Genomic DNA, 13284 nt, shown 5'->3' with positions numbered 1-13284 from the left:
GTGGGCGACCATACAGTAACTGGGCAGGACTCTTTCCCGAAATGCCGGGAGTATTGCGCCACTCGAGAAGGCCACGCTGGAAAGCATCGGTGTCTAGATTACCGTCATTGGTAGTCTTTTCCACCAGGTACTTCATTGCCTTTACGGCTGCTTCCGCATGTCCGTTCGACTGTGGGTAGTGAGGGGACGACTTGATATGACGGATTCCCCAGCGCTCGCAAAATTCAGCAAATCTGTGAGACGCAAACTGAGGACCGCCGTCCGTTGAAATGACCTGTGGTACGCCTACGTCTGGGAACCACCTGCGGAAATGACGGATGACGTCAGCTGACGTGGCTGAGTGACCAAGCTTGGCTATGCATGGCCATCCGGTTAAGCGGTCGACGAATACCAAATACTCGCAGCCTTGGCAACTGAAAAGGTCAGCACTAACACTTTCGAATGGCAAAGCGGGCTTGCGGTCAGAAATGGGCGGTTCGGCAGACTGAGACGGCTGAAATTCACGGCATGCATCACAGCTGCGGACTAGCGTTTCTAACTCACTGTTCATTCCGGGCCAATACACTGTCTGACGGGCACGTCGTTTGGTACGGGTCAGACCTTGGTGGGCTGCGTGAAGGTCGATCAGCGTTGACGCACGCAGAGAGGCTGGAACGACTATGCGTAGACCTTTCAGGACTATGCCATTGTCGGTGGACAAATGTTCACGCACGTTCCAATACGCACGAAGAGGCTCGGGCAGCTGCTTTTGTGCTGAGGGAAATCCGTTCTGGATATACCCGAGTAGCGTCTGGTAGTCAGGGTCAGATGCTGCTGCGGCACGGAGCTTAGCGAACTGGAGACTCTGGGGACCACCTTGGAGTAGACAGATACGGATACTGCGGCAGGACAGTGCTGGATCTTCTCCAAGTTCATCATCACTAGTCGGGATTGATACAGGATGTCGTGAGAGGGCGTCTGCGAATACGTGCTCTGAACCCTTACGCCACGATGCTTTCACTTGATACGGACGAAGTTTCATGATCAATCGGAGTAGACGAGAGTTCTCAATCTGGTCAAGGGTGTAGCTGTTGATAATCGGTACAAGCGGACGATGGTCGGTGATTAGTGAGAACTGTGCACCAGATAGATACAAGCGGCACTTGTGCACTGCCCAGACGACTGCGAGGCACTCGAGCTCGATTACAGCGTACCTTGTTTCAGCGTCAGATAAGAAACGACTTCCACACTGGATGAGGTGCCATTTCTGGTCATCATGCTGTTGCCATAGGGCAAATCCGAGGCCATTCTTCACAGATGCATCAGTCTCGAGACGGAGAGGCTTGCCAGGCTGGAAGAAAGCTAACACTGGTGACTCAGTCAGGATGGCTTTGACGGCTTCGAATGCTATGGTGTGCTGCTGATCCCAGGCGAACTCATTGCTGGTTTTCAGGAGTGGGCGAAGCGGCTCACTTAGTTCAGCAATGCGTGGTGTGAAGTCGCTGCATTGGTTGACCAAACCGAAGAACGAGCGGAGGTCAGTGCGGTTGCAGGGCACTTCGAACTGGCGAATGGCAGATGTCTTGCTACCATCAACGGCATAACCATCAGCGTTGATAACGAATCCGCAGAACTGTACTTCACTAGCACCGAATACAAACTTGTGTGGGCTGAGCGTAATGTGATGCTCACGGGCACGGTGAAGGACGTCACGAACGTGGGTGACGTGGTCTTGAAAATCGACGTCATGTACTAGGCCGTCATCAACGACTTTGACGAAGTTAGCGAGGCGGTCAAATGCTGCGTCTGTGCGGCAGTTGAATTCGTCACCTGCTGAGGACAGACCTTGAGGGTTGCGGCAATAGCGATACCGACCCCAGGGCGTGATGAATGTCGTGAGCGGCTTCGAGTCGTCGGACAGGGGTATTTGCCAGTACCCATGACGAGCGTCGAGTGTGGTGAAGAAACGGGCTTTACCAATAGCTGTCACGGCGTCACGCGGAGTACGAGCTGGGTGTGTTGGTCGGCAGACTTGGTCGTTGAGTTTACGCAAATCAACGGTGAGGCGCTTCTCGTTAGAAGACTTCTTATCTGCGATGACGATCGGGTGGCACCAGTCTGACGGTTCAGTGACTGGCTCAATAATTCCATTGATCACCATATCGTCCAGTTGAGATTTTATCTGGTCTCGGAATGCGAATGGGATTGCGCGGGCACCATTAACACGAGTTGGTGTGGCGTCAGATTGAAGCTTTATCTCCATGGGAGGACCAGCCATGGGCTTCAATTGGGAGTCGTCGAATACATCAGCAAACTCTTGCATCAGCTGAGCCTTAACATCAGCAATGTCTGCACTACTGGGTTCGGACTTCACACGGGAGATCCGCGGCCAGGACTCAGGGAGAATGCCAAGAGCACGGAGAGATTGGCATGACAGCAACGCCTCATCAAGGTCTTCATACACATGAAGTACCGTGGTGTGCTGGGCTGAGCCAATGGAGAGCGTGGCAGAAATCTTTCCCAGGCTAACCAGAGAGGTGCCGTTTGCTGCTGAAACAGTGTCGGAATCGACGGCAAGGTTCTCAGGGAAGCCACCTAGCTGGGAAAGATGTGCTGGCCCAATGGCGTCAACATCGCTGCCGGTGTCTGGAATCCATGTCATGGCTTCGGCGGTCGGTTCTGTGTTGAGCTGCGTGTGGACACTGAGTTCTAGACCATGTCGAACAGAGGCACGTTGCAACTTAAGTTGGCCGACTTTGCCGGATGCTGTTGGTTTGCCTTTGTGCGGGCACATGGACTGGAAATGTCCGACACGTTGACATCCGTTACATTTGCGTGACTTCGCAGGACATGTGCCTTTGGTGTGGGGACTGCGACCACAGCTGGGACACTTGTCACCTGCGGGCTTGTCTGGTGTAGACTTCACAGGTGCGGGCCGGCTCGCCTTCTGCTGTTTATAAGATGATTTCTTAGCTGCGTGCACGTGACCACTGGAGGGAATGCCAGAGGAAGTTTGGCAGGCTGCTTCCTCAGCACGGCAGAGCTTCACGGTTGCCTCCAGATCCAAGTTCTGGAGGGCCAGCAGCTTGTGACGCACGTCGTCCTCAAATACGCCTGTCACAATGCGGTCACGTAGTATGTCGTTGTTGAATTTCAACAGGCCTGCCTTGCAGGGGTTGCACATCGCCTGGTTGCAGTTATGACATACTGAACACCCAGAAAAGTCACACGCGTGAAACAGTTCACGGAGGGCCGTATAAAAGGAGTCAAATGATTCCCCACGCTGCTGCCGTCTCTTGTAAAATTCGATTCGGTCGAGCAGCGGGTTCCTCTGCCGCCGGATGTACTGCTGGAGGACCGGGATGGCATCAGCAATGTCAGCGTCTTCCGGGAAGGCAATAATGCCTTCTCGGATGAAACGGCGCAGGTCCTCATCTAGGGCCTGGCGGAACGCTGACATACGTGTATGGCGGTCGTGGCTGGCAAGACATTGGCATTGCGCATAGTCACGCCAGGCCTCCTCCCAAGCGGTAAATTCTGCCATTGTGGCAGTAGATAACAATACTGGTCGTTCTGCGGACACAGACTTGGGTGCGGGTGGGGTTGTAGAACTAGTACTGGTCTGGTTGGACATCCTTTCCATCAGGGTCTGAAACTGTTGATCTCGCAGTGCAGACGCCTGTGCCTGAGTTGTCAGGAGCTGCAGGAGCGTGGCGACGTCAGGCACTCCATTACCAGAAGGTGCTGCGGGATCGCTGCTCGCCATGCTGATCACAAATGCTCGTTGTGACAGCTCACACGACTACGTCCTACGAAATAAATTGAACAACACTCCTATCTAAAACGAACTAACAAACTAACTGCAGGGTAATCTAATCCAAATCCAACGGAGTGCTACACTGCTACTGGGCCAGGTAAGACACTACAAACTAGGTTGGTGTGGACAGAATGGAAACTACAGGACGAAATGTTCACTGCGCCATGTGGTGTCAGATAGAGTTTATTCACAACTAGCAAGGAGGACAACAAACGAAGAACAACATTCCAAGCAGTGTGCGAACACAAAAGGGAAGTGTGTACGAACACCAAGGAAAGTGTGTACGAGCGCATATGGAAGCAGGAGCTCTAGGCGGGTGCATACGGGGTGCGGGAGCTGCACCATATACGGAAGTATGCCATATACATCAACCATCTGGCAATCATTCAGCCATTACTCACTTCACAAGCATCAGAAAGCTGTCCTTGATCACCAGCCACCTGAAGAAAGGTACAAATTATGAGACAGATGGATGGATGGATGGGTGGATGGTGGAGAGATAGATGGGTAAAGGAGATGATGGATGGATGGATGAAATAGATGGGTAGAGGGGATGCATGGATGGAGGAGTTGACGGAGGAGTGGATGAATAAATGGATGAATGGGTGGGTGGATGGATGGATGATTAAAGTGAGAAATGAACAAAGACATGCAATGTCTGCATGGCAGACAAACAGTCAAACAGCCAGACAGAGAATAAGCCCATACTGAGGATATCATCAATAGTCTAGCAAATGTTTGCAATATCACCACACCACGCCACATCACACCATGCACCTACATGCTGTGCGGATCGGTACCTTTTCGTCCAGCGGTACGCCTGGCTAACACACGGGCAGCAGCAGAAGCCACAGCATCCAGCGCTGTCACATCCGCACACCTGCAGCTCAATGCGGTAGCCACCACCGTGCTTGCGCACTATATCCTCTCTGATCAATACAGCACGGGCACACAGACGCATACACGGGCACACAGACGCATACGCGGGCACACAGACGCATACACGGGCACACAGACGCATACAAACAGGCACACACATGTACTTCAAGTACTTGGAAGTATACACACCCGCCGTCAAGGTCATCGAGATAATTGGATTGACAACATGGCAAGCACCTGTCCTCTTTTTTTTAAGAATCTCATCCCTCCTCACATCCCCGGTATCTAATCCAAACTGTTTGACTAAATGGTTTCTAGGCCAACATACCCACGCACTTGGACTACCAGAACACATTTGATGGAGATTACCAGACCAAAATCACCTGCAAAACCGGGGCAAAACTGTAGAACACATACCGGCACATGAAGTATTAATTTTGTTTAGGACCGGGGAGAAGTACGTGCTGGCTTGTCAAGATCGACGTTCGCTTCCTTGATACATGTGACGAAAGCAGCATTTCCAAAAGTCCAGCATGTTTTAAACATACACGTAGGTCAGTGTTTAGAAGACTTACTTCCCCTTGACCTTGCCAAGATCATCAAAGAAGGAGTACTTGCTGACCTCCAGGAACTTGAGCTAAATAACAGTGTGTAAGGACACAAAGGCCAACACGACAAGATCACACTACCTTGCCACAGTACTTAGCGTGTTACTTCCTCTGAACAGTCGAATCACCGCTCATCTTACCAGACTACTGGAGGAGCTCTCTTTGCCCCATTGTACCCCATTTATAAATAGTAAATACACACATGAGATTGTCATTGTTGACCTACCGATGCTGGGTGGTTGCGGAAGACTTCAATTTCGAGCACTTTTTGCAGGTACTCTTGCAGCCGCTCCTACAGCAGAAAATTGTCAACACCAAATATAATTGTTAGCATACAGTGGCAATAAGCTGGCTTGATCTCCAACTCATAAAAAAGGAGGCAATGATTTAGCTTTGCAGAGAGTTCAACACCCCCCCCCCCCCCCACACACACATACCACCTCCACAATACACATACACAGAGCAAAGCCTACAGATACCTAGATCCAGCCACTTACGAGCCAACTGGACTGAGTAGCAAGGCATAATAAGACGGCACACGGCACTACAGAACAATCACAAATCAATGGCCTGGTTCGGGCTAACCGTACCTTCTTTGCATCGCGGTGGTCTAATCGCACAGGCAGACGCGCCAGGGGAACACGACTGTGCCGAGAAAACCTGTGGTGACGAGGAACACATACAGCCCCAGTTTGCAACTTCAACATACTCATCGGGTGGAATGTCTAAATTACAGACCACCAGGGACCAAACACGTAGCTTGTCCTGTACTGAGGGAGGTGCTCCCATCACAGCCTGAATGCACAACTTGATCGAAGTCAATCACAGCAAAACCTGTCAAGATGACCACCACCAATAAGGGGACCACTCAGACACCTAGGACCAAGGGATGTCCAAGTAAAACCGGTCAAGCGGCGATCACTCTAGTAAGACGACCACCTGTCCTAGAAGACCAAATTAATGATCCAGGACAAAAGGGTACCGTATCACTTCCAAATGAACGATAAGACCCTGAATAATGGGACCACCTGCACACGACGGGGACCAAATAAGGGGGGGGGGGGGTGAGTGGTCGGCGTAGACAGGTTTTACTCGATGGGGGGGGGGGGCTGTCAGTGGTTGGCTTAGACAGGTTTCACTCTATGGGGGGGGGGGGGGGGGGGCTTTGAGTGGTCGGCGTATACAGGTTTCACCGTATTGCCAGTCAAACGACCCTGGATAAGAAGACCACCTGTACGTGGGGACCACTTCTGCAAGGCCTTTTGAGCGATCAGCCTAGACAGGTTTCACTGTTGTTGGAACTGAGCACATGGGTTCTGAATGTGTAGCTTTACTGCACTGTATTTAGGTGGGAGGTGTTTCGGTTCGCTGTGGGATATTCTACTGCACTCTGCTGTCATACAGATAGGTCCCTAAAAGGATCCATTCTTCATATAAGATGAGTGCATTGCCGACAAATTTGACAGTTGCCGAAGGTATCAAACTATTCCTCGGACACACTTGCCCACAAAGGCCGCTTCTCCTGAGGTACACAATCTTTACAGGCATGCAGTTAGCAGATCCTTGAAGTAAATGCCATGTATCTGCTATATGCACACGTTTGAAGTGCATCTACAGTCAACTTTGCTAATAACGATTGCGGATATAACGACAATTCGCGAATAACGACAGAATTTCCATGCCCAGAGCAAAGTCTCAACAAACTGTAATACATTATAACGAGACTTCGGGTATAAGGACACTTCGCAAATAAGGACAATTTTCTGATGCCCCGCCGAGTGTCGTTATACGCAAAGTTGACTTCAAATACATGCATGTTTCATGCACAGCAAATATATCTTAAAGCCGATCAGCAACGCATCCCACGTCGTGCCAACTCACTTTGACCGGAGCCAGAGCAAGCGAAGGTCCGAATCCAGCTTGATGAAGTGCTTGTAACGCCGTCTTACTTCCCACTGGTACGGACCATGGGTAAGCTTGATTGTGTACCTGCAACGCAACACCCGATGATTGCGTGATGATGTAAAAGACGTATGCCACAGAACACGGTAGGTTATTTCGAATAGATCATATTTTCGTTGTAGTGAAATGATCGGTTTATAATCCCCCCAATCTTGCTACTAATATTTGGTGCTGAAATACAGTACATGCGTGAGTCACCAGACATGCACAACATATGCGCAACCAGCATTCACTCGATTACTAAACTGAGAAAACACGGTCAGAAAAGCATGCAAGAGCCCACACATGATTTATGACGTTAGATAACGATAGAGAGAGAGAGAGAGAGAGAGAGAGAGAGAGAGAGAGAGAGAGAGAGAGAGAGAGAGAGAGAGAGAGGGGGGGGAGAGAGAGAGAGAGAGAGGGGGGGGGGGGGAGACGGAGAGAGAGAGAGAGAGAGAGGGGGGGGGGGAGACGGAGAGAGAGAGAGAGAGAGAGACGCTGAGTGAGTGTGACAGTTAGATAGATGGAGAGGTACATAGATACTTCAAAGTAGATAGATAGGGAACAGAGAAGAGAAGAGAAGAACAGAACAGAGGTGTGCACGGGAGCAATGACACCATGCACTCGCTTACAGCACGGGGTCAAGCGGATGGTGCAATGGATCGCGTTCTGCCATGGGGATCTCCACTCTGACCGGCACACTTCTCTTGAACGCACTTGTGTGTTCTACCTCTTCCCAGAGAGACTCAAACGCATCCACAAGCTGTTCACAGGCACGCCACAAGCACCAACATCAATGTGCATTGCACACTCACTTAATCTTTGGTATCTGTCAACACGCCTTGGACGAAGACTGTTCAGGTATTTTCCCTACTCCGCTACCCACTGTCACCAGCCATGACCTTGCAAGTTTGGTGATGCAACAATGGAGAAAGAAACCCATAAACCATCTGAATCAGACTATGCTCCCAAATATTGCTTGTACAATTGAGTTCCACAATGCCCAAAATGTATTGAGTACAGAAGTGCCCTGCATCATAGTGTATGGGGTAAACCTTGCACGGGTACCACAACTGAACAGTCACTGGGATTGGTGGTACTTCACACGGTCACTGCGACTGGGGCAACCCATTCAGGCTAAGTCTTTTTAAAAGGAAGAGGCCCATTCACCCCTGGATCCGCCACTGAATTGTGTGTGTGTGTGTGTGTGTGTGTGTGTGTGTGTGTGTGTGTGTGTGTGTGTGTGTGTGTGTGTGTGTCTATAATATGCACACGTACATGTACAGTGGGTATCAGTTATGGCGTGGGTGTTTGAAAAGCAACTTTCTATTCTTATTTCCGATATTTCTTTCACACCGATAAATCAAGTGTGACATATCATATGCATGTGCGCAGAGGCAGGAAGATCATCATACATAGATGTACAGTCAGTATCGCCTATAGCGTTGGTGTTTGATTTTGAGCATTTTATCACTACAAGCGATGTATTACTATGACCGATACTGCATGTACTGTATGCGAGTGGGGTATGCGAGTGGGGTATGCGAGTGGGGTATGCGAGTGGGGTATCAAAAGACTCAGCGCACTGTACACATACACACTGCATAGTTGGTTGCAGCGTACGTCCTGTCTACTCCTACTGTGAGAAATGCACCCTATCATGCCTATGCAGCCAAGGCTCCTGACACACAACGTCAGCATGTCCTCACAATGGAGGTATTTTGGACAACTTAGGGTGCATTCTTATATTCTCTAGCTTCTAGAAGAAGAAGAAAAGAGAAGTCGAAGAAACTGGGATTACTCAAGAACGGGTCTCGAAGAATTCGGAGATATTTTGCACATGTCAAGCAAAATGAAGTGTCAAAGGGGCCGCGATCTTGAGTGATGAATGTATGTGCGTATGCGAAAAGGGAAATGCGTACACTCATGATGAACACGTGGCTTTTAGTCGTAGTTCGCATGCGCTGATCCCAACCGCGGGAATCTCCAAGTTTCAACCACCTCTGAAGCTTGGAGAGCTTGGAGAGCTTTGGAGAGTCTCCAACTTTTCCGAGAGGATTTAAGAACGCACCCTAATACTACAAGTAGAACTCACGAAACAACATGATTTCACATCAATTACTTTAACCGATGCAAAAATAATGTAGTAGAGGTCGTTTGAAAATTGAATTTGATCACTATAGGCGATATATTACAATAGACGATTACTAGTCAAGACGATTATTACTATAGACGATTACTAGTCAAGACGATGATTACTATAGACGATGATTACTATACGCGGTATCTGTGTATACTTAGTCATGGCAAATGAAAATGAATTTGAAAAGTTGATCACTATAGCCGCCAACCATATAAGTTATAGGCGATACGTACTGTACGTACATGAACATGCAACGTAGTGCTACTGTGCATGCGGCTGGTCATAGTCCCATAGGCTTACCATGCGGCTGGTCATAGTCCCATAGGCTTACCATGTGGCTATGCAACACGAGTTACATGACTACAACAGTTGAACCTGCAGCACTGTGATGCAATGCGAGTCAGATCAGAACTGGATTGGACGGATGTTATTACTGCAGGCGATACACTTTGTACTAATCTGGCACATTTCGCTATACAAAGTCCATTCTTAGGACCGATATATTCTACTATACGATAAAATTGCTTGTACTTCAGTAAGAATAAATGTGCCCTTGAAACCCATGTTATGATTATGAAAACAGGAGAGTTCATTCTTGTAGGCAGTATGTTCTTTTACACGACCGCGTTATAACCGATATGTACTATACATGTGTAGGGGGGGGGGGGGGGGGGATTGCCCCGTAGCAGAATAGTGCATTGCTTACACTTGGCATGTGTGCATGAAAAATGGATGACCCTGCTGCCAGCGTCAGTGGTGCTTCTCATTGGCTGACGTAGGATTGAAGCGACTTCAACTTCAAGTGAGACACTGCATTCTTTTATGAAATGCGGTGGCTGCAACCCAGACCGCATAAGGCCATTATGGAGTGTTGTGTGTTTGGCCGCTTCTGGAGTATCAGTAAAAGAAGTGACTATAATCCTTTGCTATGTGTATTCACCCATCACTTTTTATACACTCGTCCGCTCTATCTTTTGCTTAGTTCACATTCGACGGGGCTCAATGCATGAGACGCGACGTAAGGAAAGACGGCAACCGACTGGGCGGTCTTACGGCGCCCAGCGTGAACGCCAGGAACGGTCCTAGCTCAGGAACCACATAAAGGACCTATCCTTGAAATAGCCCAGGACAGTACTATAGGTGTGAGATCGAGATTTACCAGTTTTGCAGAACAGCAACGAACAGACTCTGCTTAGATAATCGTGATGGACTCAGTCCTGTTTTGTATTTGTAACATTATTGTATAACACACCCATTGTTAGCTTCCAGGCCTGGGTAGATAACGCACTGCACCATGATCTCAAATAATTCATTGTGCACTCACATCGTCAACCCAGGCACCTGCACTATCGTCGTCGACCATCAGTGAGCGTCGCCGTGTCATTTGCGTAGATTCGCCAATGCGGGCAAACGTCGCAGCCGCCGGCCCAGGCCCGCTCCACGCTGCCATTTCAGTCTCGACTCGCACGACTGGCCCAGAATCGGCCTGAGCATGTAGTATTGCGGGTGGCGGAGGTGATTCCCTGCACTCGTCTCCCCAACGTCGCTAACCGCCGTCACTGCCGTCCCGACCCAGCTGGCCAGTGACAGCGATAATCTTTTCTAGCAAAGCGACACTACTACTAGTACTAGGTAGAGAGCTGGAAGACGATGCAGGTTGGCTAACGTTACAAAATATACATGATGTAGGCCTGCCTAGCATCGCTCCTGTCCATCTCCACTTTCATGATCTCCTACTCCTAGGCTAGTCCGACTCCTAGTCCTAGATCCTACATCGAGTCACTCGATCGCCTTGTTCCACAAATAAAAGATTGTTTTCGATGCTCTGATCTGATTGATGTTGCAAACGCTGGACTTGCATTCACAACATTTATTACAATTAGGGGTCGTCCACAATTATCGAACTTTTTTCACAAAACGAAATAATTTCGTTATGGGGTGGGAGGGGGTTGACCAATTTCGTTTCAGAAAACATTGATACATGTGCATGCCCATAGGATCAGTTACACACTTGCAACTTTTGTTGTATTATGCATCCATATGTCAAACTTTTTTTACGTACTGAGGGGGAGGGAGGGAGGGGTTGGGACTAAACTAAAATAATTCGTTTGGTGAAAAACGTTCGATAATTACGGACGGCCCCTTATGTAGATATTCTTTGCATGTAGATCTACTAACATTTTTTAAATTTCTACCGGCAATTAATTATGTAGAAGTAGATTCCGTAGAGTCACTTGTACTTTTAAAACACTTGGTTACACAAACTAATAGTAATACTTACAGTGAGGGAAGACGTACAACCTAACCTCCTACTTCCTACTTCCTGACCTAGGATCCGGCCTCTGCTGACTGCATGCTGGGCAATGCTACACGAACACATGACATGTGACAGTGTGTAGTAATAAAGACAGAAACCACTAAACTGACTAAGGGGCCGTCCGTAAATATCGAACTTTTTTCACCAAACGAATAATTTTAGTTTAGACCCAACCCCTCCCTCCCTCCCCCTCAGAACGTAAAAATTGTTGACATATACATACAGTCATATACAACAAAAGTCGCAAGTGTGTCATTGCTCCTATGGCCATGTACATGTATCGAACTTTTCTGAAACGAAATTGGTTAAAGGGGAAGTCCGGTGAAAAATTTAAATTTCAGGTTCGGTAGAGTTTCGGGCGCTGAGTCGAATGGTGTTGGTCCCACGTGTCTCCGACAAAGCGTTCTCGAGATATTTCCGTTTGAAAAACTGAGTTTCGGGGGCTGCGCCATGACGTCATGCGGCCGCGCCACACCCTCTGCAACGTCATAGCGTGCAGCTAGGTCAAAAGGAGTGCGTGAAAGCAATAGTGTCAGTGCTATTTCAAATGATTTGGCGACAGATAGTTTGGTGCAAGCGACCCCGAAGACCTGTAACTCCTTGTGAGAGTGAGGATGCAGCCATGGCTGACCTTCATGAGTTCGGTCTGGGGCTGAGAACCTCGGTATTCAGCTGAAGAAATGGCCACGCGGGCCGGTCAAGAGTGAGCGCTACTGAGTTTCCGACTGATGAAGAAGCAGCAGCTATTGCAGACGAGGCTGATCAGATCGCTGGAGAGCAGGGTCGCCAAAATGGAGAAGAGTGATGCGAGTGCTCTAAATGTTGTTCCATACCGATTAGATTCGCTTAGACTCCAGTAGCCTGCCACATGGTGATGTTTTGGTGCGAACTAACTTACTTGGAATATTTCGGACTACTCAATTGGAGAACAGTGCAGGCTCTTTGAACCACGGGCACGACTCTTCGCTCGCAACGCTATGGAATCTGAAAGTTCTAGGTCCGGGAGCTGTTCGCTGTTTTGTCACTTGTCACGGTTGTGCACTCATCGCTGTAACAGAAAATAATGAGGCGGGTGCGGAAAACTAAAATTTTCTTTCTCAAAGCACAACCACCGGCACCGGCAAGGAGAAACGCACGTTCTCTGACTACATCATACATGACTGAACAATACGACTGATACGAGTGTACATGACAAGTCCGTGTGTTGACTAGTTTTCTGAGTCTTGTGTCAGTTGTGACTCAAGTCTTGTACAAGTCATACTACCCCAGAACGGCAGTGCGGGAGTAGTTCCGTCTGTGATGAGTTTGTTGACTGCACTACAGCTAGATAACACACTGCACGCACTGCATGCACGCAGCGCAGAGCGCGTAGAGGCTGACGGAAAAGTCCAACTCGGAAACGGCTATAATACGGTATAACCTCCAGGTTTACCGAGCTGAAAATCACAGGGTACGTAGTGTTTGTAACACTGAATCGAATGGTCTTGGTCCGAAGAAGCTGCGACAAACGGCTCCCCAATCGAACGCGCTCCGAATATGGCCATTTTTGTACACAACTAGATGGTGTGGCTACCTGGCTGCACGCTGTGACGTCATC

At 48.9% G+C, this 13284-nt stretch overlaps 1 protein-coding gene across 2 annotated transcripts in view; it reads right to left on the bottom strand.

Moving 5' to 3' along the window:
* Positions 1 to 11243, bottom strand: part of LOC135804759 (phospholipase D2-like) — a 34672-nt gene extending 23429 nt beyond the window's left edge. For both annotated transcript variants that reach the window (XM_065318713.1, XM_065318714.1), the window contains exons 1-8: positions 10695 to 11243; positions 7860 to 7990; positions 7165 to 7272; positions 5874 to 5943; positions 5510 to 5575; positions 5251 to 5312; positions 4597 to 4725; positions 4198 to 4236 (exon numbers count right to left, since the gene is read on the bottom strand). In XM_065318713.1, coding sequence (XP_065174785.1) covers positions 4198 to 4236; positions 4597 to 4725; positions 5251 to 5312; positions 5510 to 5575; positions 5874 to 5943; positions 7165 to 7272; positions 7860 to 7990; positions 10695 to 10820 — 731 coding nt within the window. In that variant the 5' untranslated portion in view covers positions 10821 to 11243. The remainder of the gene's footprint in view (positions 1 to 4197; positions 4237 to 4596; positions 4726 to 5250; positions 5313 to 5509; positions 5576 to 5873; positions 5944 to 7164; positions 7273 to 7859; positions 7991 to 10694) is intronic.
* Positions 11244 to 13284: the final 2041 nt, after the last annotated feature.

The sequence above is a fragment of the Sycon ciliatum genome, chromosome 1, assembly GCF_964019385.1.
Source record: "Sycon ciliatum chromosome 1, ocSycCili1.1, whole genome shotgun sequence".
In the NCBI taxonomy this organism is placed as follows: domain Eukaryota; kingdom Metazoa; phylum Porifera; class Calcarea; order Leucosolenida; family Sycettidae; genus Sycon; species Sycon ciliatum.
Note: the sequence above shows the minus strand (reverse complement) of the source record. Positions and strands in the feature narration are given on the sequence as shown.